At 40.8% G+C, this 26,949-nt stretch overlaps 1 protein-coding gene across 1 annotated transcript in view; it reads left to right on the top strand.

The window, feature by feature from the left end:
* Positions 1-2,571: 2,571 nt before the first annotated feature.
* Positions 2,572-26,949, top strand: part of LAMC1 (laminin subunit gamma 1) — a 112,231-nt gene continuing 87,853 nt past the window's right edge. The window contains exon 1 of the mRNA XM_069459741.1: positions 2,572-3,353. Within this exon, the coding sequence (XP_069315842.1) occupies positions 2,939-3,353 (415 nt within the window). The 5' untranslated portion in view covers positions 2,572-2,938. The remainder of the gene's footprint in view (positions 3,354-26,949) is intronic.

Raw genomic sequence — 26,949 nt, 5'->3', positions numbered from 1 at the left:
TTTTTAAAAACACAGTAAATTGCAGTAAAAGAAAATCTCACACATATCCACCCCTTTTTTTGATTTTTGATTTTATTTATTTATTTATTTTTGCCACACAGTCTCACTCTGTTGCCTGTGCTGTGGTGTCAGCCTAGCTCACAGCAACCTCAAACTCCTGGGCTCAAGCAATCCTCCTGCCTCAGCCTCCTGAGTAGCTGGGACTACAGGCATGTGCCACCATGCCTGGCTAATTTTTTCTATATGTATTTTTAGTTGTCCAGCTAATTTCTTTCTATTTTTTTTTTTTTTTAGTAGAGACAGTGTTCTCGCTCTTGCTCAGGCTGGTCTCAAACTCCTGAGCTCAACGGATCCTCCCCCACCTGGCCTCCCAGAATGCTAGGATTACAGGCATGAACCATTGCACCTGCCCCGCCCCCCCTTTTAAAACTACACCTTTACTTTTTTTTTTTTTCAGTCAACTGTGGCATCCCCAGGTACCTAAAATACTTAATTTGTTCATATCATCAAATATCTAGTTAGTATTCAAATTGTCTTAAACTTTTTGTTTGAAACTTTGGTTTGTTTGAATCAAGATCCAAACAATGGAGCCAAATTTTTATCATTAAGCACATTGGCTGGTTATACTTTACCTCTCTTCAAAATAGATACTTCCTTGTCAGTGTAACACATTCCCAAGAGCAAAAGAATTTAGAGAATAATTCAAGGCCTCTTTGTGTGCTTTACAAATATCAGATAGGTTCTGGCAATTAAATTAGGGATACATTTGTAGAAGTAATAATTCGAAGTTAATCTTGGACCCAAAGGGAGCAGTGGCAAAGACACATATATATGTTAATTTTGCAGCCTTTGGGGTCTCCTTACCTTATCTGTTTTGAGTGTTGGTGGGAAACAAAAAGAGACCTAGCCTTTGGTTTGCCAATATCTAATGAAGTACTGAAAATTTATAATCAGGCAAATGCATTAATATACTTATTAAAATAGAATAAACATACTTATAAATATCTGTAACTTTATTTACAACTAATATCCTTATCTCTGTCCTATATGCTCTCAATTGTTCTCAAGTACAATGAAGGACTGAGAGACAATACCATCCCACCTAGGTATAAATGAATATATTAATTTTGCTTCAACTCAAATATGAAAGAATTAAAACCTTATTATAGTCCCCATAACTTTATTCTCCCAAAGGGAAGGTGACAACAAGTGAGGAGTTAGAGACCTTTAGCCATGCATAATCTCCACCCATCTCACCAAATAAACCAACAGTGATCCATGTGCTTGCTAAATAAACTCAGCAATGTAACAAGTTCCTAGGCAACCCTCCCTCCTTCATCCAACCAATATCCTTAAGGCCCTCCGGATTAGGAGTTCTGGGGCTAACACTGAGCCTAACCACAGTCACCTGACATTTACTTATTTCATTGATTCAGATTCCGACTGTTCCTATCTCAGCGGGACTACTGAGTCAAAAACCAAGTACGTGTTGTTTTGCTTCTATCGTGCATTTGATCATTAAGGTCCTAAAAAGTTAAAAACAAAACAAAACCCAAATCCGTCTCCTGTCTCATCCGCTTTGTGCATCCTCTTTGCTTGGAGGCTCCAAAGGTTTAAAAACGGCAGCCTCGAAGCGGGTGCACTTTGCAGCGCCCTGCGGGCCCCGGTGGGGAAGTGCCCAGGTTCTGATCTGCGACCAAAACTCATGATCTTCTGGCTCGGGTTCCGTGAACTGAGTCATCCTGGCACTGAGAATATTCCGTGACTCAGCAGGCCCGAAAAGGAGGATGTCAGAATCCAGATAATTTCGAGTCTTTTAAAGGCAAGCTGGAGAACACAAACACCACAGTGGAAGAATTCCGCAGCGGGTCCGCGTACCCAGGGGAAAAATGTCATTCCATTCCCAGCCTTTCACTTCCTTCCTCGCCCCGGTTAAACGACTGGTTACACTTTAATTAACGGGCAGGAAATCGCTTCACAAAATTCATTCTGATGCTGCAAGCAGGCCCTTTATTCTCCAGGGACCGTGTCGGCCCCATCGACGCCCCAGGACCTCTCCTCGGAGGGGGCTGGAGGTGGGTCCCTCGGGTCCTGCCCCCGGGGCAGCGGCCGGGCTGCACCCAGGACCGACACCTGGCCGGGCGGGGACCCTCCTGTCGCGGGGACCCTCCTGTCGGCCCGATCCCCCGAACCCGAGCGACCTCACTGGCCGGCGTCGCCCCTTTAAGGCCCCCTCCGTGGCCCCCTCCCCCACCCGGAGCCTTCCGGGGACGCGGAGCCCGAGGACCCCAGCGCAGGGTGTTGGGGCTCCGCGAGCCTCCCGTTCCCTCCCGGCATGCACCGCCCCGCCGCCCTCCCCCGCCCCCTTCCCCCCTCCCCCCTCCCCGCCCACCTCCCGCGCCCCTCCCCGCCGGTCGCGCGCCGCGGGCCCGAGCGCGAGACGCCGCCGCCCCCGCCCCTGTCGCCCCCACCCCCGCCGCCGCCTCGAGCCGCCGGGGCGGACGCGCAGTGCAGGGGGCGCGGAGGGCTGGGGAGCAGCTACGGGGGCCGCGCGAGCTGCCGAGCGGAGGCCGGGGTTGGGCTTTCTCCTCGCCCAGACCCCACCCTGCCGACCCCACCCACTCCTCCTTCCTCCCGGGAGCGCGCGCTCGGGCACGCGCGAGGAAGTCGGGGGTCGGCGCCGAGTGCGGGCTGTGTGCGGGGTGGGTGAGGGAGGCGCGGAGGCGGCGCGGGGCAGTGGTTAGCGAGCCGCGCGGTTCTCGCTAGGGGCGCCCACCCGCCAGTCTCTCCGGCGCGAGCCGCCGCCAGCGCCGCCCGCCCCGAGAGTGCGGCCCCGGCCCCAGGCGCAGCCCGCGGAGCGGCCTCCGGGGACGCCGCCGGGCGAGAGCAACGCGCCGGCGCCCTTGCCTTCGCCGTGGCCCAGCGCGCGGGCGGCGGGATGAGGGGCAGCCAGCGGGCCGCGCCGGCCCTGCGGCCCCGGGGGCGGCTGTGGCCCGTGCTGGTCGTGCTGGCGGCCGCCGCGGCGCGCTGTGCCCGGGCAGCCATGGACGAGTGCGCGGACGAGGGCGGGCGGCCGCAGCGCTGCATGCCTGAGTTCGTCAACGCCGCCTTCAACGTGACCGTGGTGGCCACCAACACGTGTGGGACTCCGCCTGAGGAGTACTGTGTGCAGACCGGGGTGACCGGGGTCACCAAGTCCTGTCACCTGTGCGACGCCGGGCAGCCCCACCTGCAGCACGGGGCTGCCTTCCTGACCGACTACAACAACCAGGCCGACACCACCTGGTGGCAAAGCCAGACCATGCTGGCCGGGGTGCAGTACCCCAACTCCATCAACCTCACGTTGCACTTGGGTAAGCGGTGACAGCCTTGTCCCCTACTGCTCGCCAACAACCCGGCTCCCGGACTGTCTCCATCCCCTGGTCCAACCTGAGGGGCCCAAACAGCCACATGCTGCTTTTTGCTCCCCGGCATGGGCCACACAAATTCCTTTCTCCAACTTTTTAAATCTGGTTTTTAACATCCCGTGAGGGCCAAGATGCTCTGCTAGCATCTCTCTTTGCTTTCTTATTCTTTCTAACTTAACGGGCTTCTCGGTCCCTGATTAATCGCCATTTCTGCTGTTAGGATTTTGGTCCCTTTTCCCTGAAGCGTTAATCAGAAACTCCCATCCTTTTTCTTTCCTAGCGGGGCCATCACAACGCATTCTTGGATCTGGAACAAGAAGGTCCACCTTAAACACTTTTGTGGACACTTCAAAATGTTTAGAAGTCTTTCTCTCCAGGGTTTAGGGTGATTGCTGTTTGCACTGTTGTGTTAATGGAGTTTGTGGGGAGCAAATGCCTCTACCGCCTGAATTGCCCAGGTATAATTAAAATAGAAATTGACGTTTAAATTTATTGTTCTTTAGAGCTGTTCAGCTTTAATTAAGAGCCACATAGCTATTTCACTGCTAATCCTGGTACAGAGAAAACAAAAGGAAGTGCACTCACTGTAATTGCTGGGCAGAGTTTTGTCCCTGGGTAAAAGGCTCTCTTTTACTGTCTTCGCTTTTGCTTTAATTCAAAGTAAGTGTAGAAACATGTATATGTGATTCTTTAGAAATCAGGAAAGGGATGTATAAAAACCTTAATGGCAGGGTGGTGGATGAGGATGTACTTGTGAATCTGAAAGTATCAAAAATAATGTTTGATCTAGGTAAGTTCTTCATCATGGAGATACATAAGTAAGCAGATTTCATCATTGTGTTTAACAGAGTAATCTATGTGTGAGAAACTGACATTTGATTTGTAGCACTTCACTCCCCATTGCACCGGGAGACTTGATTTTACCAGTAGCTGGTACTAATGAACTTCCAGAGTGAACAGACTGCCCCAAGTCATTCTTCTGTCAAAGCAGGGTAGTTCTGTGAAGCTAATAACATTATTTGGGGATATTTGAAAGGAGCATTTTGTGGGCAAATGATTTTTTTGATCATGATTTTGTATTTTTCGTTCCACTGCTCTCTGGTGCACTAAACTTCATATAAGTCTCGAGATTCCAGAGAAAGAATATGACTTACAAAAAGTGCTTTGAAAAGTGAAATTAAATTACTGTGTGTAGACTAAGTTTTAGAAAAGCAGTGGTATTTAGCACCTTTGTAGTGAATTCCTTTTTATTTATAGATAAGTCATTAGGCAGATGAAACCTTTTTGAAAATGAATTCATAAAACTGTGAGGCTCCTGTTTTTCAGAGATTGAAGTAGAAAACTGTACTGAGTTCAGTTTTTTAAAGGTATTGGAAATGTATAGAAGTAGTAGTGTCTTAAACAGGTAAGTGCCTTTCTAAAGACATTGCCAGGGACCCAGAGAGTTTCCTAAGATCTGTGGGGAATCTCTTAAACTATTTTCTTCTAAGTGTTATATTTTTTAAGTTGTCAAAATTATTTTTGAAATTTATATCCAGGTATTTTTCTTTAAATTTTGACTTGTTAAAGTTTCAGTGTTCAAGTTTGAATACTCTTGATGTCTTATTTTCAATTTTATTTTCACATTTTAAAATTTTCAAAGAAAAGACGTTGCCTGATGTCTCAAAGTGCCTAGATTCAATTGAAAATTTCTAAACAATAATCTCCTATTTAGATAAAGGTGGAGCTGTCAATCTTGGCTCTCAGTTTTTTGTTGTAGGCACTATGTAGCTAAAGGTTATTTCTGGTGATTGCAGAGATAGATTACTCAGTGATTACTTCTCTGTTGCAAAGCTAATGTAGTAGAGTAAGTCAGTATCAGTCAAGTTAGGTTGCTACTACCGGGAGGCAGATATATTAACTTTGAATCTCGTTGATGAAAAGGTCAAAAGAGATCTTAGAGTTGTTCACCTTATTAGGACTCTAACATGACTCTTTTACTCTAAAAATGTTACATGCTTAGACTTGTTTTTGCTGAAAAATTCCTCAGTTTTTGGTAATATTCTTGCTAAGTGAGGTTTATAAAACTATGGGTTTAAAACTCGTAAGTTAAAAAAATTATTTTCATGGAAGTATTGTGATTAACTGTAAAAGTATGTACTTTCAACTTTTTAGTTAGACAATTTATAAAAACTTGACTAGAATTTATTGTACTTGTTCTTGGATCAGAAATGATGTCCTGGAGGAAATTGCGTGTGGTGGGGGAAGGAGGGAGGGATTTCTGTGTGGTGGGGTTGATGGTTCTTTCTCTTTCTTTCTCTCCGCCCTCTCCTCTTGTTAATGACAAGGATATATCTATACATGTGTGTTACGATCGACAGTTTATGACAAGTAGGCAAAGCTTTGTGTGTTACCGTGTGAACTCTAGTTACTGCATGGGCTGTGGCTATTTCCCATGAATTCAAGTACCATGACTGTTTTGTGCATCTATTAAATCTCCCATCCAGTTCAAATTTCACATACCCTTAAACAAGTGATGCATATTGTGCTTTGCCCTTACAGAGCATGTGAAACTGGAAATGAGCAGTGTGAGAGAACTGGGTCTAGCCACCACTTTTCTAGCCTTCCTTTTGATGTTGAACTTAACACAGTAAACTTTAAAATAAGCCAAGTCAGATCACACTTAAGTAGTTACAAGAAACATACATGTTTTGGCACTGATCATGATCACTTTTTAAAATTATAAGAATGAAACATGATATGGTAGATTCAAACATTAAGGATAATGACAAGTGAGTCTCTTTATCTCTGGCTGCTGGTAAGCTCCATGCTGTAGAGACCACCATTCTCAATATCTTATGTAACTCTTCCGAAATTTTTCATGCATACACATGTATATATAAAATTATATGATCATTTTAACTGGTACTTTTTGGGAGAGCTGAGGCATATTTTAACAGATGGCAAGTACAGATTAGATCATTGTACCAGTATCATCACTTGCTGTACAAAAGCCAGGAAAATTAGCATTGTTTCGGAAAGCAGCCAAGTCTTAAGCATGGTATACAGTAATCCAGGGTGCTGGGTGTCATGCATCCTCAGATATAAAGAGTTAAAATTGCTGTGGGAACCACAACTGTACTTTCTGTCTATTGTGACGGGAAATCTCAGCCAGGCACTCTTCTGTAAAAAGAAGTCCTATTTTGCCTTTGATTTCTGGATCTTCTCTCCTAACTTCTATATGGATTATTTAACTGCTGTTAAAAAGTTTGGCTTTTATGTCTTATAATAATCAGTCATAATAAGTTTTATTAGTATCCTTGGAGTAGTTGAAAGTAAGATTGTAGCTGAGGATTTGCCTTTTATGAAACACCCCCTTTAATTAATTTGATAATCATTGTGGATGGAAACTTGGCAGAGAGGGTCTTCATCTTGGAGAAAGGTAGCTTTCCCTCTTTCTAAAAACGATTAATGAAAAGAGTGCTTATATAACCAACTCAATCAAAGTTTATGGAACTCCTAAAATTAACACTGAGACCAGATTAGTTTCTAAGCTCCTCATAAACTTTCGGAATGAATAGTGATTAAATAAATCTTTTAAATCTATATCTGAATATTCTTTTTATTTGTGTAAATCAGAATAATTGATACATAAGGATATTGTCTTTTATTCTGTTTGGTCTTTTAATGTGTATGTATTTAACATGAAACAAATAGCAGTTTTTTTCCCTTTGCATGGTAGGTTCTCTGACTATGTCAGGGAATAGCTCACCCTGGTGACTTCACTGTGGTATTTGTGCACCCTGAGGGGACACTATTTTAGTTTGTCTCACAAAGGCCTGATTTACATTTTGCAGGTTTCAACTTGAGAAGTTAGGGAGCTCTTCTTTAATGGCCAGGAGTTATTGCACACAGTTTTATAAAGTTGCTTTTGGCTGTTTTCCTTTTCCACAGTTCACTGCTTTTTCTGCGAATTCCTTCTCCATTCTCAGGGCATTTCAGAAAAGAATTTACACTTTAGGGAAGAAGTTGGGGCAATCAGGCATCCTCCTTACCCTATCAATGTATCATTGGTCACATTTGTGGGAAGAGTAAAGTTTAACTATTTCAATTCTAAATCATCTTAAGAAGATGATTGGGTTTGCCTTTTTCTATGCACGCCTTCTCCCATGCATACATTCTCATGTTTCTGCCACATATTCCAAAAACATTTTTAAAATACCTATGAAATACATACCACTGTACCTGATGAAAAGATGTAGAAGATTGAGGTTCCTGTCTTCAGAAGCTTATACTCTATTAGGTGGAATTTACACACTCAGTTGTAATGGCATCACAATAATAAATCAAGGGTGAATGTGTAATATTTTACTGTAATATTTTACGGTTTTTAAAGCCCCCAGTTGATCATCAGTTAGATTTTTCACAGCTCAGTGAAGACAAAGTTGAGTATCCTGAGGTTGTGATTTGCCAAAAGTCATGGTAGAGGTCTTTGCCTCTTGAATTGATTGTATTAGCCCCTGCAGCTTGTAGCTTTTCTAACAAATCTCTCAAAAGAATATCTAATTTATTCCAAACCAACTTTAAAGTAAAATTTCATGTATACACTGAGTCAGAGATACCAGGCCCCTTTGGTTTTCTTTCTTTTTTCCTCTGTCTGCTCCTTTTTGCTCATGTTCCTGGATTCCTCGTTCCATGCTATTCACTTTCTCTGAATGAACTCATCTTTATCTCAAGGTTTTATTTGCAGTTTCATTTGCAAATTTATAAATTCTAGTTTGTACTTCTAGTCAGCTCCTTTTCCAGGCCTGAAGACTTGTTGCATATGGTCAGTTTGGATTGTCCAGGGACCATGTCCAAAATTCACTCCTTCCTGTCTCACCCAACTCAAAGCTCTTTTGGTATTCTTATCTCAGTGAAGAACACTGCTGTCTAACACTTAGGCTCTCAACCAATTTTTCCCAAGTCTTCCCTGAAAAATTACCATGTTTGATAGGCTCCTATCAGTAAAGATTATAATGTTTGGTGAGCAGATAGTATCCCCTGCTGTGAGGTGGGTCAGTTCTGGGTGGCTGTAACTACACCCTTTTCTTTCCCGACATCCATTCTTCATATAATCTGTCCAAGATTCCACTCTTACCTCCTTTGTCCAGATACCGCGTCTCTTGAATGCTTATCTTTCCATCCTCTTTGCCTCTGCCTTACTGTAGGTCCCGTTGAATTTCACCTGAATTACTGCAACACCCTCTTAGCCAACTGGTGGTCTTTCTGCCTCCAGTTTTGCCCCTTGTATTTGGCAGCTGTACTTCAGACTGAGTGATGGTTCTGAAATGCAAACCTAATTACCCAGCTAAAAATTCTGCAGTGGCTTCTCAAGCCTTTAGGATAGAGTCCAAACTCCTTGGCATGGTGTACAAGGTACTTTAAGGATCTGGACCTTTTTAGCCTCTAGGCTTATCTTTTGTCACTTAGCGCGCCCAACAGGCTGTTCTTTGGTTTGGAACACTTCTCCCAGATGTCAGCACCTTCAGAACTCCTTCCCCAGTTTCTCTCTATCTCCCCGTCTTCCCTTCTTTCTGCCCCACTGCCTGGCCTGGATTAGGTGTCCCACTCTTAAAACTACTACTCTGTACATATCTATTGGAGCACGTATCACATAGGATTATCTGTTTCTCTACCTCTAGACCATGAGGTCTTTGACAGCAAGGTCAGAATGGGACTTGGTCGTCTTTTAGTTCAATTAAGAATAACTAATAGTTGCTAATTGCTTGCTATCCCTTAGCACCATGCAAATTCCTGGATGCATAGTGACTCATGGGACACTGCCCTGACCTCATGCTTAGATGAGGTCTACACGTGGAGACCTATGTCTCTAGACTCAGGGGGTAGGGAAATTGTAGCCCTCCCAGCCAAATCCAGCCCAGGCCTGCCACCTATTTTTGTATGGGTCATGAGTGAAGAATGGTTGTACATTTTTAATTGGTTGGAAGCAAATCACAAGAAGAATTTGTGACATGAAAATGACATGAAAGTTCAAATTTTAGTACCTGATAAGTTTTATTTGGACACAGTTTAGCCCATTTAATAATGCGTTGTCTGTGGCTGTTTTTGCACTGCAAGGGCAGAGTTGAGCAATAGCGACAGACTCCATATGTTCCAGCCCCAAAAGGCTGAAATATTTCCTGTCTGGCCCTCACAGCACCAATTTGGAGACCTCTGCTCCAGAGCAGTATGTTCGTGTTATGTAATAAGTCCTAAGTGAGCCATGAAAGCATGGAGAGGACTCACTTAATGACCATTTGGATGGAGGCTGGAGACTGGAGGCATCTTATCTCCAGGGCGACTTCTCTGGCTTAGTGTTCAATAAATATATGGAAGGTGAGGGAATAGACGAATGCCTGCATTATAAAAGTCTAGAACATTGCACGTTAAATTCTTCAAAGCAACACTTTTGAGCTTGTTTATTTTTATCAGTGCCATCTCTCCATTTTTGTGAGGTATATGCCACTGTAGTAGCTAATGTTAAATGCAGTATGTGGTTATTTCTGTAACTTTTTAAAAAAGTACTAAGTTATAGGAACTGATATGGAAGTGAAAGATGTATGACCTTGTATGGGCAAAAATTAGACTGTTAAATGACTTGAAGTCAGCCTAGAATAAATTTTATGAGAAAACTGCTCATGAATTCTCAAATGTGAACATATATTTGTGAAATTTTAATGTTAATTTGTATTTTTCCTTCAGAAATGGACATAAGCAAATTTAAAATATAAATATATTTATATACTGTAGTTTCAGCTACTAGGAAGGGTGAGGCAGGAGAATTGCTTGAGCCCAGGAGTTCGAGGCTGTAGTACACTATGCTTGTGCCTGAGAATAGCCTCTGCACTCCAGGCTGGGCAACATAGCGAGACCCTGTCTCTAATAAATAAAATATATATATATTTGCATGTTCATTGTTAAAATAGATTCTTAAAGGGATTTATTAAGCAGTTGAGGGGAAAGGTTACAATGAAGTATCTGATTTGCTTATTTGTTTATGGCATCATTTTTAGTTGAATTCATTATCAGTAGAATTAGAAGATAGGCATACTGGGGTATGCCCTCTCTTTAGGATGGTGAAGAACTGCAAATGTAGAGTGCAGTTCAGCCCACTGTAGCCCACATTAAAGTGGTTAGGCAGGTGAACAGTAATCACGGATCTGCCTAGAGTCAACAGACAGCAGAACCAACAGATGTTTCTTGACTTGGTCCTTGTGTCCAGCTGTGCTTAATTGACAGCTCTACCAATGTTCTGTTTGGGTTTTAGGGAAAAGTGTCAAGAGTTTAGAGCAGAGATGTTTGCTTATTTTTACTGCTCAACATTTCTTGGAAGATTTTGAAAAATAAGTTGTCTCTTATTTTTGGTTCTCAGTTTTGAAGGGTAAAATTTTAGTATGATTGGGCGCTGGTTCTGTTACCTTGCCTTGGTTGCTTGCTCTGAGACTTGTGTAAGAGGGTCCTGCTGGGATTTGCAAGCATATCCTCTCTTGTAAAATGATAAAGTTAGATGTTTGCTCATTGCGGCCTGAAATTGACAGCTTGCTAAAGGGGTTACCAGAAAACTCATTTGTAGAAATGTCCCTGAGGTTTTAGAGTATTGCACCAGACTGGTTGGCACTAACTAAGTACATGTGCTTTTCTCTCCCTGTGCTCTTCCAGGGGGCCAGCCTAAAATAACTGGGCCCAGTCAGCGTGGTGCCCTGCACAGCTACATATTCATGAAATAAAATAAAGCAGATTTATCTTTCTTAGACAATGGCGTTCTCATCTCTTGTGAGAAGGGAACCTTGTGGCAAAGCTGGGAGATGAATTAGGTGATTTACCTTGTTTCTCTTAAAACTTTAGGAGTTACATTGCCTCAGCTCCCTTCTTTTACTCTTCGTTTCCAACTGTGTGGCCGCTTCCTGTTATATTGAAGGCATCATTAGGTTTTTTGTTTTATTGTTTGGATTTTTGTTATTTTACCTTCTTTTTTGTTTTGTCTTCTTTTCTTTCCCGTACTTCAATGAATGCAAATCTTTTTGTTTTAAAGTTGGTGGAAATATTAATTCAAAAGCAGCTTTCACATTTTTTAAATTTCTTGAATTTGGTACATGGTCTTGTATAAAGTTAGGGGCTTAATAAATTTGTTTTATGATGATAAATCAGTACTGTATAGGGAAAGGTTTCTGCTAATCAGAATGATTAAAAGGTACCTGTTTTTAGAGACACGTTAATGACCGTTCTCTCTTTATACTTCTGATTTTGTGTTCTATAGCTTGACCTGGGTGGAGGTTATATGGGTGTATACATATGTAAAAATTCATAGCTATACAGTTAATTTTTGTATGCTTCAATTGTATTAATTATCCCTCAAATTAAAAAAAGAAACTTTCAATCAATGATAGTACAAAATAATATATAGGTGATTTTGTTTTTCTGTTTGTTTGTTTAGAGAGAGGGTCTCCCTCTGTCGTTCAGGCTGGAGTGCAGTGGCACCATCACTGCAGCCTCCTGGGGTTAAGGGCTCCTCTTGCCTCGGTCTCCTGAGAAGCTGGATCTGCAGGCGTGCGCCACCATGTCTGGAGAGGACAGAATTTCAGGCTTAATCATCTAAAATATATTTTCTTGGGCTGGGCACGGTGGCTCATGCCCATAATCTTTTGGGAGGATGGGGTGGGAGGATTGCTTGAGGTCAGGAGTTCAAGACCAGCCTGAGCAAGAGTGAGACCCCCCCCCATCTCCACTAAAAAATAGAAAAAATTAGCCAGGCATGGTGGCATGTGCCCTTGGCCTCAGCTACTTGGGAGGCTGAGGCAGGAGGATTGCCTGACCTCAGTAGTTTGAGGTTACTGTAAGCTAGGTGACTCCATGGCACTCTAGCCCGGGTGACAGAGCAAGACTCTGTCTCAAAAAAATTTTTTTTCTCTTATCATCTTTCTCCTCTTTACCAGAAGTTGCTGGCACTAGTAGGCGTTAACAAATATTTGTTTGGTGAACCAGTAAGTGAAACACCTGATTTTAATAGAGTTATGAGCCCACTTTAAATGAAGTACCTGCCAGGTGCTCTCCTGCAGGGACTCAGGCAAGCCTGATGGAAGCTGCGAGAAGGGGAGCGTGGGAAGCCAGTGGGAAGAGCAGCCGTCTGCTTGTCTCACCTCACTTTAAGCAGGTAGTGGTTTTGGTTGATGCTTCGTGGTTTGTTGTGGTAAAATGGTAAGTTTGTGGGTTTTGCTGCAGGTTTAGAGAATTCTTCTTTTTTTCTTTTTTCTTTGAGACACACTCTCACTCTGTTGCCCTAGGTAGAGTGCTGTGACGTCAGCCTAGCTCACAGAAACCTCCAACTCCTGGGCTCAAGCAATCCTCCTGCCTCAGCCTCCCGAGTAGCTGGGACTACAGGCTCAGGACACGACGCTTGGCTGATTTTTCTGTTTTTAGTAGAGACGGGGTCTCGCACTTGCTCAGGCTGATCTGGAGCCCCTGAGCTCAAGGGATCCTCCTACCTCGGCCTCCCGGAGTGCTATGATTACTACAGGCGTGAGCCACGGTGCCCGACTTAGAATTCTTTAAGACTATCTCTGCATGGCATGTGCTCTGGTCACAATGTCTGGTGTTCATATAACTTGCTATTTAATTTCTGTGGTGAAAACTAGATGTTCCCCAAATGACTTATGAAGACCCATCTTCATTCCTTAACATGTACTAAGTGGTGGCTTCCTCTTACCGAGCCTTTTAGAAATGAGAAGTGTGAAGCTTGAAGTGTGTGGCTTTCTTGGAGAAGATTAGGAAACTGTGAAGTATTTCCAACAAAGTGAAAAGACCTAGTCACTCAAAATGAGATGAGCTTATTGTGTTGTGATTCTAATTAATGGACAAAGGTCTTGTGTAAGTGAGGCAGCTGGGGAGAAAAGTCCTCATTTATGAGCATCACATAGGGGATGTGTGAGTTGTGACAGATGTTGAAGATACCTTCTTTGTCCCGAGGTCGTTTGTGTTGTGTTTGAGGAGATAAGACAAAAATACTCATCTACAGGAAAGATAATTCAGTTGGAACTTTATTTAAAGTGCTGAGGGAGTACCTGCAGAGCATTTTGAAGAGTGTGGATTGAAGTCAACCAAGAAAAGCTTCTTGGGTCTCAAAAGTAATGGACGTGAGTGGAGGGCTTTCCAGGAAGGATGAGTTGTTTGAATAAAGATGTGAAAGTCACCAGGTAATGGTGAAGGCATTATTGGCCTTTCACGTTGTAATGAGGGCATGCTGCTGGGTGGGCTCTGGGGAGGAGAGGAGCTTGCAAACTGGGTGGCAAAAGAAAATGAATTACCTTTTGTTGAGTGCCTCTTGGTTACCTCTTTGAATTCTCGAGAACTATTGTTATCACCTGTGGAATAACAGTATGGTGACTTCCCTGAGGTTGTGCAGGTTACGTTTAGGTTGGAATCCAGACCTGCTGTGGTGCATAGATTATGCTCTTGCCACTCTGCCATGTTAGGTCAGACCTCATAAGTGATAGAGAACTATAGAAAGACCTTAAATTGGGGAGTCAAGTGAAAGCACTGTATCTCAGACCAAAGAACTAAGCCTCGTTTCTCTGATAGACCTTGCTGGAGGAGCTCTGAATTTGGATTGCTTCTGTTAAAAAGGGCTATACACTTACTTGTGAAGAACAGAGGATTGTTTGCAGTGGAAGAATTTTAGGTTTTGGATACTTGGACTAGTTGTATGATATTTAGTTGTTAATGCCTCTAGGAATTTCTAAGGAATTTATTGAATTTCAGAATGAGGTCCTGGGTTTTGTCAGTGTCTACTGATAGGAAAAGTATACCTTACCCCATTTCCTGAAGGGTGGTCAGCGCTTTACTGAATACAGGGGAATGCTGCTACCTTATCTCCTTTCTGCCTTATCCGTGACTCCTTTCTGGTTGTTGAGAATTGCTGATTTAGTTGCTTACTTTATCTGACATCCTTAAAGATAAGGCTGCATGGTCTATCTCCCGGTTCTAGTTCTTTTCCCCCTGCTCCAAGTAATTGCTAACTCTGGCTTGGTGGGTCGTCCCCCCACCCCTTATTGTTATTAAAATTTGCTAACTGAATAAGTCTAATCCACCTTTTACTGATTGGTGGATAGATAACTCCTGTGGTCCCAGGAGCTTTCTTTGTCACTGTTTCCATTTTTCAGGCTCAGAAGTAATGCAATTCCCCTAGACGTCTGCATGTGTGAATTTATAAATATATAAATCTCTCTCTCCCCATCCCCCCTCCCTCCCTCCCCTTCCTCTCTCCCTTTCCCCTCTCCCTTTCCCCCTCCTTTTCTCTTTATTTTCCTCAGAGTGTTGCTGAGCTAAGGTTTAATCAGGAGATTCGTAAATACTATATATATATCTCTCTATATTTTTCTTAAATGCCATATGGATGATTTTTTTTTGCTTTATCTTTGAAGAAGGGGGTCATAGTTTCCATTGAAAACATATATATATATATATATATTTTTTTTTTTTTTGAGACAGAATCTTGCTCTGTTGCCCGGGCTAGAGTGCCGTGGCGTCAGCCTAGCTCACAGCAACCTCAATCTCCTGAGCTCGAGCAATCTTCCTGCCTCAGCCTCCCGAGTAGCTGGGACTACAGGCATGCGCCACCATGCCCAGCTAATTTTTCTATATATATTTTTAGCTGTCCATATAATTTCTTTCCATTTTTAGTAGAAACGGGGTCTCGCTCTTGCTCAGGCTGGTCTCGAACTCCTGAGCTCAAACGATCCTCCCACCTCGGCCTCTCAGAGTGCTAGGATTACAGGCGTGAGCCACCGCGCCCGGCCCAAAAACATATATTTACAATATATTTTATGTTCCTCCCTCACTACACTCTATCTCTGCTTCTAGAATTTAAGATTCTAGGATTGGTTTTTCTAGGGAAAAAAAACCTTTAAAAAAAAGGTCAGAACTCTTCTTACTAGAATTTTACAAGTGTAGTTGGCTGATTAAATGTACTATTACTGAATCACTGCCCTGCTTTTTCTGCTTTCTTTACAGACACGTTTTGTATAAATTATATGCATTTCTGTGATCGATGTGGTTACATCATCATACTAGGCACTGATGATTTTTAAATGTTCATGCTCAATTTCTTTTCTTCTGGGGGGGAGGAAGGGTGGGATGGCATCCACTGCTGCACTGGAGGGCTGAGTGTTGGGTTGGGTTTAAAATGCCCCCTTGCTCCCCCCCATGCTTGAGTTGGGTTGTTGTTTTTTTTTTTTCCCCGGTTGGTAAAATATAGAAGCATAAATATTTTCTCAGGGCTTTCCCATCAACTTTCTTCAGAGAGAATGAAAGAATCCTAACAATTTCCAAGAGAAGAGCTTCACAGTTTCTAGAAAGGTGATAGTGACAGCATGGTGAAGTGAGATGAACAGCTTTCTTTTGAGTTTTCACTGGCAGGGACTGGGAAGTGATGTTTTCCTGCCCTGGAAGCGCAAATCCTAATTAGAGGCAGGAGTGGTCTGCCCACATGTTCTCAAGATCCATGATCATTTCATTAGCAAAAACTGTAAGGAATAAAGTATAGTAATTTGGCAGTGTGAGAGGATTAGATCAAGATACTGAGTTTAAGTTTTCTGAACCTATTCCTTACAACATTTAGACTCAGTTTTCTGGAATGTTGGCATCCACTGGACTTTTAAAAATACGTGGCTAACTAGAATAATAAAGTCATCAAATTTTGGAGTTGGAAAGAAACTTGGGAAAGTTTAAGCTATAAAAACATGTTTTAGGGATGGGTCCTGGTTTAATTTAATCTCTCACCAAAGAAGTTAGGGTAGGTGTGGTTGCCGTGATTGCCTTGGGTTAGCAGTTTATCTAACCCAAGATAAACATCTGTGCGGCTGTTCTTCAGTGCTTTCTACTGCTCATATACCTTATTCTGATAGGACTGATGACTCCACCTGTTTTGATGTTACTACGTTTTTTAGATTTTTTTTTTTAATGCTAAATAGAGATGAGCATCCTGGAATTTTCATTGAAATTGTGTTTTTTTTTTGGAGATGGAAAGAAGCAAAGGACTAAGGGTGAAAATTGCTCTTTCAGAAACCAAAAGAGCAATGGTGTGCTTTAATTGCTTTGGTCATGTGAGTGCCCCTCCATGGGAAAAGGGTCAGGTTCAGAGGGCTTGAGTGTCTTGGATTAACTTTTGGAGCAGCTCTGCACATAGTTTTGAATTTATGGTGAGTATTTTAGATAAGTTCATGGGATAGAAAATCTATTGGAGACTGTAAATTCTTAAAATTCTACAGATTATGAAAGTTTGTGGGAACATCTGTAATGCAGCTGTAATAAAATTTGTTTACTTTTTTGGGATTGCTTTAGAAGCTCAAGCTCGTTTGTTTATTGTTTTTTTTTTTCAGCATTTTTGCCACACACCAAGAAATAACTTAGTATTGACTCCTGATGGACTTGGGGATCATTCCGTTTTGTAGTGATTCTAGTAAGGTTTTGATTTTAAACTTATGTCTACTTTAAAACTCTTCATGCCCTGGCACAGACATCGATGGTGAATCCAGGCCATCAAAAAGATGGACTGATTCTGGAAAGTAACATACTTTCCAGATGTTTGGAGTGTATTGACTTGTTTTCCGTGCTGCTTTTTGAGTGTTCTTGGGTGTCTGTGTCTGTGCTTTCCTCTGTTTTTCCTTTCAGAGCCCCCTGGGGAAGGGAGGGCGTATCTGCTTTTTGGATTGGGAAATAGAATAGGTATTAAATTTGTTGTGAAACCTTTTGAGTTGGTATTGACATTCTGTAGGGGAAAGGCAACTCTGTCCCCTTGAGGGAGGCCGTGGATAAGGGTGGTATTGGGGATGAGACTCTGAAAATGACTAAAAATAGACTTATTCACATCTCTAGAGATTTTCACTTACGAAATGGGCAACTCAGGCGAGGAATCAGCAGGCATTTAACCATGCCTGACTAAAGAGAACTTGTTTTTGAAATTCCCAGCCTTGCGTAGATCCCTGCTGTCTTTCTGTCCCTCCTGCTAACACACAGCTGTTTTTGTTCATACATCATTTTGTGTTCAGTCGCCTGGTTACTTCCTCAGGTCCCTTTTATGATGAATAATGGACACATGGGAGTTTGAACACCCAAGTGTGTGGTTATTCAAACAGGAAGTCTGAGGGAAGCACAGTAACCTTGTCAGAGGAACAAAAGATGGGACAGGAAAGGCCACTGATGATTGCAGGCTTAAAACATCTGTAGGGAAACCTAAGGATTTCTGAAATACAGACATTTTGTAGTTTATAAGTGGGATTGTTTATTTGGAACTTGCTCCATTTTTTTTTTAAACATTTGGGGCCAATAGAGCCTAATCCGGAACAAAAGGTGAACAAAAGGTACGATGGGGCATCATCGCTGTTCAGAACAGGAAGGAGGCTCTGCCTGTGGCATGACTGTGGGCTTCAGGGAAGAGGCTGCAGCAGCTCATCTTGACTAACGGTGACAGTGAGGCTGTACCCAGGGATGAGCACTTGAGGGGACGGGACAGAGACTGCTAGAGCTGCTTGGATTGGGTTAAAAGGGGACTTTATGCAGCACCTTTGATTATTGAGCATTGGAGGAATATGAGATAAAGAAGAATGTAGGTTGCACTTAAAGAGTACGCAATCCAGTGGAAGAGCAAGAATGTATATGTCAACAAATACACGGAGACAAAACACAAAGTGCTGTGAGAGAAAGAGGGAAATTCCATGTGATTGCAGAGGAGATGTAACTATAGCTGATCAAAATAAATGACTTCCCAGAGCATTTATCTGGTGACCTGTAAGTTTCCTTCTGACCTTGAGACTCTTTGCTTATATGATAGAGGACTTGCCTGAACTAGTCAAATAAATCCTGATTTTAGATTAAAAAATGAAAATTAAATCTGGGAGTTAACAGGAGCTCTGGTTTCATAGCAGTGAGTGTTAAGCAAGTGGGGTGATGCAAATGCTGAAGAAAAGAGTACAGTGCCAGGCTTACGTAATGGAAGCAATAGAATTCAAATCAAAGGAGCGCTAGCTCTGTGCATTGTATTCCTCTGGCCATAGTTCAGTCAGAGTGAACTGTTCATGGTGAACAAGTTCACACCACATGGCTGCTGCATATTTTCTTGATTCCTTTTCTGTTTGTTTGTTTGGCTGCCTCCTAATCATCCTTCAGAACTCATGGCAAATTCCAGCTCCTCATTCTAATTCCTCCAGCCCCTCTATAGCACTTGCCATCGTGGTGTTTGATGTTCAGACATCCATTCATTCATTTCTGAAATCCAGTAAGCTGTTGCATGCCTGTGATGTGAGGGGTACTATATTGTGTTGTTTTCTCCTTCCCCCATTAGATGAGTTCATGGAGGACAAGACAAATTCATTGATTTCTTAATTCATCTAACAAATATTTATTGAGTGCCTGTTATGCAGAAGGCACTGCAAAGTTCTGGAGATAGGGCAGAGAAGAAGACCTTGAACTTAAGTTCTTGGTAAAAAGCATGCAGTCCAGAGGCCCTGACCCAGGGAGGGTTTCACTGGCTTTTTTCCCCTCCCATTGACTTTTGTATCCCTAAAAGTGTGTAGCAGAATACCTTTTATATGGTGTATAGCATAATACCTTTTATATGATAGTAGGTGCTCAAAAAAGTTTACTGAATGAATGAATTTCTAGTTGTACAAGGCTATGACCACAGAATGCAGATGAGCATGAGAAATGGCAATTTTGTTTAGGTTTTTCCAAGATGGAGTTTACCTTTTAGATAGGGTTTTTGAAATTGGATGGGTGGAATGGGATAACTAGTACATGGTATTTTCTCACCAGCATTGTTAGATAAAGACTAAGCCACTGTCTAAAAGAGCCCCAGCACTAAAGCAGTTTTAAAAACATTGAAGTTTGTTTCTCTTTCACGTAATGGTCCGGAGGTAAGTGGGTCAGGGCAGCAGGGTAGCTCTGCTCCACAGTCATTCTGGGACTCATGAGCCTTTCGCAATAATAATCTACCATTCCTGAGGATGTCTTCCTTATGTGCATAGTAGAAGCTGTGTTGGAGATGGGAAGAAACTGTTGAGGAGTGTGTCCTAAATATAAGACCTGAAGATCTTAACACCTCAAAGTGGCATACCTCCTCTGCACTGGGGAAAGCTCAGTCACTCAGACGCCTCATGTACACAGTAGAGGCTGGGAAATGGAGCCTAGCTGGGCAGCCTTGTGCCCAGCCACAAATCTGTTGCAGTGACAGAGGGGAAGAATGGATTTTGGCAGACAGCTCTGTCATGCCAAAATCTCTTACGTTGTTCTTGCAAGCTTTTGTGCTGCAGAATCCCAAGTTTTGGTCTTTCTGGAGAGCCTTCTTTGGAGGAGTAATCCATTCTGTGGCTAGCAGTTTTAGGGAGTGGATCTAGAAAAACTAGCAACCATGTTCGCTGTGGACACTGACAACCTCTAGCTCTTCAGGAAAAGAGCCTCTGAACTCTGAAGTAAGAGGTGCATACTCATCCTGCTCTTCTCACTGCGCAGCCTGCACTCCCTCCCTTTGCAGAATTCATTTCATCCTTTGGCCTTTTCAGTTTTCACAGCCTTGGTCCTCTTGGCACTGAGATCCCACGGTGCTGTGTTGATGTTGCAAACTTACACCGTGGGCCAGATCAGTTCCGTCTTGGAGGAAGGAGCACATCCACACGGGAGCCTTGTCTTGATTTACATGACAATACTGATCACCTGTGACAGGTGAATCAAAGCCATTTTAAAATCCAGATGCATTTTAGAAATGAGAATTCCAGAAGTGATAAAAGAGTGCTTACTGCTTATACCACTTACTGGTGACCTGAACATGCAGTCTTGTTCCGGAATCTTTTTAAATGTGTACTTATCTTTTTCTCCACTGTGAACTCATGGAGGGCAGGAACCATGTTAACCACTATTTAAGTCAGCAACTTGGAGTGAGGTACTTATGAAATCATAGGAAATTTAGTAACAATGAATGTAATGTAACACCCTCAGCGGTACACCTGCCCCCACCCACCCACAGACACTTGCCTGTTTCTGTACTGAAATGTATTCACATGAAATGGGCTGATTACAGGCTACAATAGCCTCACACTGGGTCATGTTTTGTTGTCAGACATTGAAAGGATGAATTTTAGTAGATTTATTCTAAGAATTTAAGTAGATGGGTAATTATAGTAACAATATTTGGAACTACAAATAGAGCACTACGTAGATGTTTAAAAGAAGAAAAGGAATACTGGTTGAATTCTAATAAAATAAAAAATTACCTGTTTTAAGAGAAAAGTATTTCTGTTCCTCTAGAGGTATAGTTCATTTTTTATTTTTGTTTGATTGTTTTTTTGTAAAAAGGCAGTGTCATTTCTAATGCCTGTGAATAGTTTTGTTAGGAACCTGGCTGTGTTAAAGCCTTTCATTTGAGATACTTTTTGAATTGGAAATTATTCTGTTGTTGTTCTTGTTCTCAGGAGCAGATAATTTCTGTGCTGTCTGTGTTTTCTCTCTCTGTACTTTACCTACCTACTTATCACAACATTCTTCCTGTCCAGTTTTTTTTTTTTTTTAAATCCCTAGTAAATTAGTGTTTTTAGAAATTTTTAATCACTCAGTTTTGAGGATGCCTATATAAACAGTTATAAATGATTAGTCTTGCCTGTAGGGTTTTTGCTTTCTAAAAAAAAGATTGTGGTCTTCTTGAATTGACATCTTTTTTTTCCTTAGTCAAACTCATTGTCATTATTTACACAGAGCCCTTTGCCCAGAATGTATCATGTTGTCCTGTGGTCTTAATTATCCTTTTGGTTTCTTTTGGAAGGAAATTGCCTTCTCTATAAATTCTTCCCCACATTCTAGAAGTGTGATATAGCAGTGGCTATTGTATCATTCATTGGTACTTGAGCATTCCTTTCTTCTTTGGGAATCAGTGTGAAGTCCGTTATCTTTTTTTTTTCCTCCATATTAGCTCATTGAGGACAGGAGCCATGTTCTAAACCATTAGGTCAGTAATTTAGAGTAAGGTACGTGACTTGTGAAATTCGAGTATTCTTTGGTTATTTTGGTGAATCAGAAGAGTCAATTCTAAACTGACAGCGAAGCATAAGGCTAAATTCAACACATATGTCCAGACTGTGGCTTTGGAAGAGTGTTTAAAAGAACTGTGTTCACTAATCTTTGGAGAAAGGCCACAGAGCTGTTGTCTCAAGATTTAAGACATCCTTGTTGTGGACAGTAATGATAGAAGACCTGCCTGTTTGTTCTGTTGAACTTTCTTTTAAGAACAGGAAAATAGCTGAAACCAACCATAAAATTGTTTCTTTTTAAGAAGCCTCCTCTTCCTTTCCAGGATCCACAATGCCAAGTTAAATACCTTTCTTTTTTTAGGATAGCAGAGTTTCTCACACTGAGTTTCAGAGTTTTAAGAGTTTCTGTTTTACTTACTATAAAGTCCTATGAAGGTGGTGTTTAAGTGCTTTAAAAAAAAATTAAAGATCACTGAAGCCACCTTCTTCGTGTCATTAGAAGGTTATTACAATGGAATACTTGCCTTGTAAATTCGTAATACTGATTGCCAAGGAATCCAGGGATTATTCCTCAGGGACGAAATCCTATTGTCTCCTAGGCTAATGGTTATTAAGTGCTCACCAGTAACAAATTGAATCATTTTGGTTTTTTTTTTTTTTTTTTTTCTTTTAGGTCAGCTGTTGATTGGTGTGAATTGTTGTTTTGTACTTACAGGTCAAAACAAGGTAAAATAGATAATTGTGCAGCAGATATTCTGTATTAGTGCACAGAGATACAGAAGTAAAAGCTGTCTTTGGAAGTAGATGAGTAACTTCAGGAACATGTCTTCCCATCCTCCCAACCCCAGGTATCCACTACCGTGGATTTTGTGTTTTAATCTTTTGCTTTTAAAAGAAAATAGTTTTATCATCCCCAAACAATATATTGCTTGTTTTTGAGCTTTATGAAAATGGTATGCTATATGTAGTAATTGGCAACTTGCTTTTTTTTTTTTTACTCAATATTGCATTTCTAAAGTGTAGCTGTAGTTCGTTCATTTTCATTCCTGTGTAGTTAATAAGATTATACTACAGTTAAGTTATTGATGATCCTGCTGATGGACTTTTTTTGTTGTTTTATGAATAGTGCTGCTGTGAGCTTTCTCATTCATGTCTCCTGATGCTTATGTGGGGGAACCTCTCTAACTGGGTTGCTGGGTCATAATATGTGTTTTTTCAGTGTTATGAAATAATGCACATTGTTTTCCAGAGTGGTTGTGCCAGTTTAGATGCTCACTAGCAGTGTTCATAGGCTCATTGATCCACATTTGGTATTGTGAGAACTCTTAAGTGTTGATCTTTTGGTGGTATAAAATTGTATCTTAGTGCTTTTATTTATAAAGGAGAGTATTTTTTCGTGTGTTTATTGGTCTTTCATATTGTCTGTCCTACAAAATGTCTTTATGTTTTTCCCTCATGTTTCTTAATGATTTGTAGAATTCTTCATATATTCTGGATACTGATCTCTTATCAGTTATGTGTTTTCCTGTGTACTCAGTGTGCAGTTTGCCTTTTTATTTTTTCCGGGATATCTGTGGTATCTTTTGGACAGAATTTCTTAATTTTAATGTGATCAGACTTATCAGTATTTTTTTCTGGTAGTTAGCTCTTTTGGGTCTTATATAAGAAACCTTCCCCTATATTTTATTTTAAAGATTTTGTAAAGTTTTGCTTTTCACATTTAAGTTTGTCTGGGGTTGATTTATGTGCCTTGTCTTTATCTGCCAGGATGATAAGTTCCTTTCAAATGTGTTCTCCTATTTTAGAAATATCTTAGCTATGTTTAGGCCTTTGCTCTTCCATGTGAATTTTAGAATCAGGTCATCAGGTTCCCCAATAACCACTGTTTATGTCTTGATTGAAATTGCGTTACATTGTACATCCATTTGATTTGAATTGACATCTTGCCATTATTGAGTCTTTCTGTCTGTGGACATGGTATAATTTAGGTCTTCTCTAATGAATTCCAATAATGTTTAATAATTTTTTCCTCATAAGCCTTTCCCTTTTTCTGTTGGATTTGTTCCTGGGTACATTTTATTTTTTGTTGCTATTTTAGTATTATAATTTTTTTCTAAATTACACTTTCTAATTCTTTGTTACCGGTGTATAAGAATATAACTGTTTTTGTATTATATATGACCACTTGCTTAATTCTCTTATTCTAATAATTTGTCTTTAGATTCTTTTAGGTTTTATTAATATACGAGGTAATCATCTGTAAATAATCAGTTTTATTTCTCCTTACCAATCCTTAGCTCTTCTACCTATTTTTTCTTGTGATTAGAACAATATATAAAATATCTGTTTGAACATTCTCCTTAAGTACTGTGATTTTACAGAGCTTTGGGAATTTGATAGATGAGAAATGTTTTTAAGTTCTATTTCTTTTATAATTGTGGAGGCTATTTTTTATTCTGTTGCATAGTGTTTATTTTTATAAGCCACTTCAGGTTTTTTTTTTTTCTTTCTGGAAAGTGGTGTGATATTAATACAATACTTCTTCCAGCTTAGTTTCTAACTTCTTTTGCTATGAAACCATTTTACGAAATGTTTTGGATACAGGTTTTAGTTAATTAAAATAGCTCTAAAATTTAGTAATGTACAGGTCTTATTCACCTCTTTGGTAAAATTAGCTACCAGATTAGTTGCTGTTCCTATTGTTTGACACAGTAAGTGGTCACTTAGAACATTACAACATTGCTATTCATAAAATTCACTGGGGGTTTGATTAATACATTTATTTCCTTAAAAAGCAAAGCAAACTGAGCCAGTGGCAACTCCAGGAAGCATTGATAGAGGGACCTGAGTTTTGTTTTGTTCTTCTAACTGAATCGCTCTTGATTACAAAGTTTGACAAATTTCTCAAGCTCCTGAGATGTTTTAGGCCAGTCTTTATAGTTTTTATATCATTTCTGTGGGTCATGTACTTTACGCTCTTTTTTCTCCTTCTCTTTAAAACTAACACACTTTGAAATTGTATTTATAATCCGAGAAGGGATTGAATTTAAAAGGTTTAGAACAAAGAGTGGTAAATCTATGGGACTTTGTTGAAATGTTGACTTGTGCAATATAAAATGTGATAGACATGAGTCTTTTAAGTTTTAGGGGTACGTAGGCCCCATATGTCATTTTTCTGTAAACCCTATAGAAGTGGTTCTCAAAGGAGTGTGGTACTGTCCCCTTAGGGGCATTTAGTGAACAGGAGGCGGGGGAGGGCATGCAGTCTCGTACAACAAAGAACTGCCCCAATCCTGACCAACTTTTGGATTTCTCACGGGACATTTGTGCTATTAAAAAACCCGATTATAAACATCTGTGCCTGGAACATAACTTTGTTTTTACATGTAAACAAAGATTTTTTTTTTTTGCATAACTTTATTAGACATAATTTCCCATGAATGCAATCACCATGTAAATAAATATTTTTGACCTTACCAAGAGTTAGTTTACCAATTAGGAAAGTCACATTTCTGCCAACATGTCTCTTGTGGTATTCTGGTTGCCCATATAACACGTGTAAATCAGTCTGCTTTTCTAGCAATCACAGTGAATCTGTGTATGAATTTGTATATTCTTCTGTAGCCCTTTTTTTCTAAAATATCTTTTTTTTTTTTTTTTTTTGAGACAGGGTCTTGCTCTGTTACTTGGGCTAGAGTGCAGTGGTATCATAGCTCACTGCAACCTCAAACTCCTGGTTTCAAGCGATTCTCCTGCCTCAAGCCTCCCAAGTAGCTGGGACTACAGGCACGTGCCACCATGCCTAATTTTTCTATTTTTTGTAGAGATGGAGTCTCACTGTTTTGCCCAGGCTAGTCCCGAACTGCTGGCCTCAAGCAATCCCTCCTGCCTTGGCTTCCCAAAGTGCTGGGATTACAGACGTGAGCCACTGCTCCTGGCCCAAAATATCAAATGTAAAGGAAAGTGTTGATAATATCCAGTTGAAATTTTGAAACTTGCTTTCACAGCTTTTCCTAAACATGAATTGCTACTAATGTGTCTACCCTGTTTTTCCTTATGGAGCAATGAAATCACCAAGAGTAAGTAAACATTTTACAAGGAAACATGCCAACAAAGCTGGCAGAGATACATCATTGTCCTCATGTTCTTTACTTCACTGTAATTTGTCCTGACATGTTATACCTACTCAGTTAAAGTGATATTTCTCTTTATCTTAAAGCATACAGGTAAATCTGTTCTGTTACTACTTTTCTAACACTGATTTTTATTGCAGTGTCCACCCAGGTGTGCCTCTGTCCCTTCATATGCCTTGTACAGAATGATACCTAATGCTGTTTTTAAAAATATGAACATGTGGTAAATAAGTAGGTGCAAGAGTCTGATGGCTTTGTTATGCCTTCTAGTGTAGTAACCTCCAAGCTATTACCTACTGAAATGCCTGTGTTTCATTTTAATTTTTGCGTTATATTATAGTTAGAGCTACACACATACCCCACATGGAAGTTACATATGTTGTGGCTTATATAATTTATGAGTTTCATTCTGGGAGGGTAAATGGGAGGCATTGTGAAATACTTATTATAGAAGGAGGCATGAGTCTGTTGGGTTGAGAATCCTTGCCTTACACCTCACCCTGACACGTGTAGTTCTCTAAATTGTCTCTTGTCTCTATTCTCTGTCTCCCTTCCACTCTGTTGTACATAGGAAGCCAAAGCCATCTCTGAAATACCAGGTGTCACTTTCGCCATTCAGAATCTTAACCAAGTGCTACCTTGTATTAACTTTTTGGTGTATATATTGTCTCTCCAACTGGAGACACAGTAGTCAGGGACTGTATCTTAAATTTCTTTGTATCTCCATCGTTGTTTGCTGATATTTCTAGTCTGCTTTCCAGCCCTTATTAAACTAAATTTAGAGCAAGTTTTTCATGTTTCCTCACTAAATCTCCATATTTCTTATGTGCAACTGCTCTTGGGTCTCGACAGTGAGTATCCTCTTGATATTTTTCTTGGTGGCCTCTAAACCACCCCAAGAGGTAGAGAAGATGTATAGAAATGGAAAGGTCTTAATTCTGGTCTGATTGTAATTACGGTATTAGAGTAAGTTATGGCATTTCTAAATATTTGTGTAATTGTGGTAAAAGAAATCTAACTTTTTAAGTTTATCTAAAAAGGTTATATCAACTATGTTCTTGATTTTTTTTGGGTAACTATTTTCTCCAGTTTGGGATTTGATTATGTTTGTTTTTGTTTCTTGGTGAGGGAATTTGTTTCTTACCTTCTTAAACACCATAATCTCCCATTCTTACCAAATTAACAACAAAATCATTCTGGACTGTCTTTCTTTTGTGTCAGTTGTGGTATTTATTTTTAACCTGGATGTAACAGGAGCAGTTTGGACAGTATCCATGGTAAATCAAGTCTGTCCTGGGTAGCATATTTTACATGTGTTTCTGTGCATTATTTTTTTGAATTCAATATCCTTGCATAATATACTTAGCATCTTATGTGCTA

This window comes from Eulemur rufifrons, chromosome 27 (assembly GCF_041146395.1).
Source record: "Eulemur rufifrons isolate Redbay chromosome 27, OSU_ERuf_1, whole genome shotgun sequence".
NCBI lineage: Eukaryota > Metazoa > Chordata > Mammalia > Primates > Lemuridae > Eulemur > Eulemur rufifrons.
Note: the sequence above shows the minus strand (reverse complement) of the source record. Positions and strands in the feature narration are given on the sequence as shown.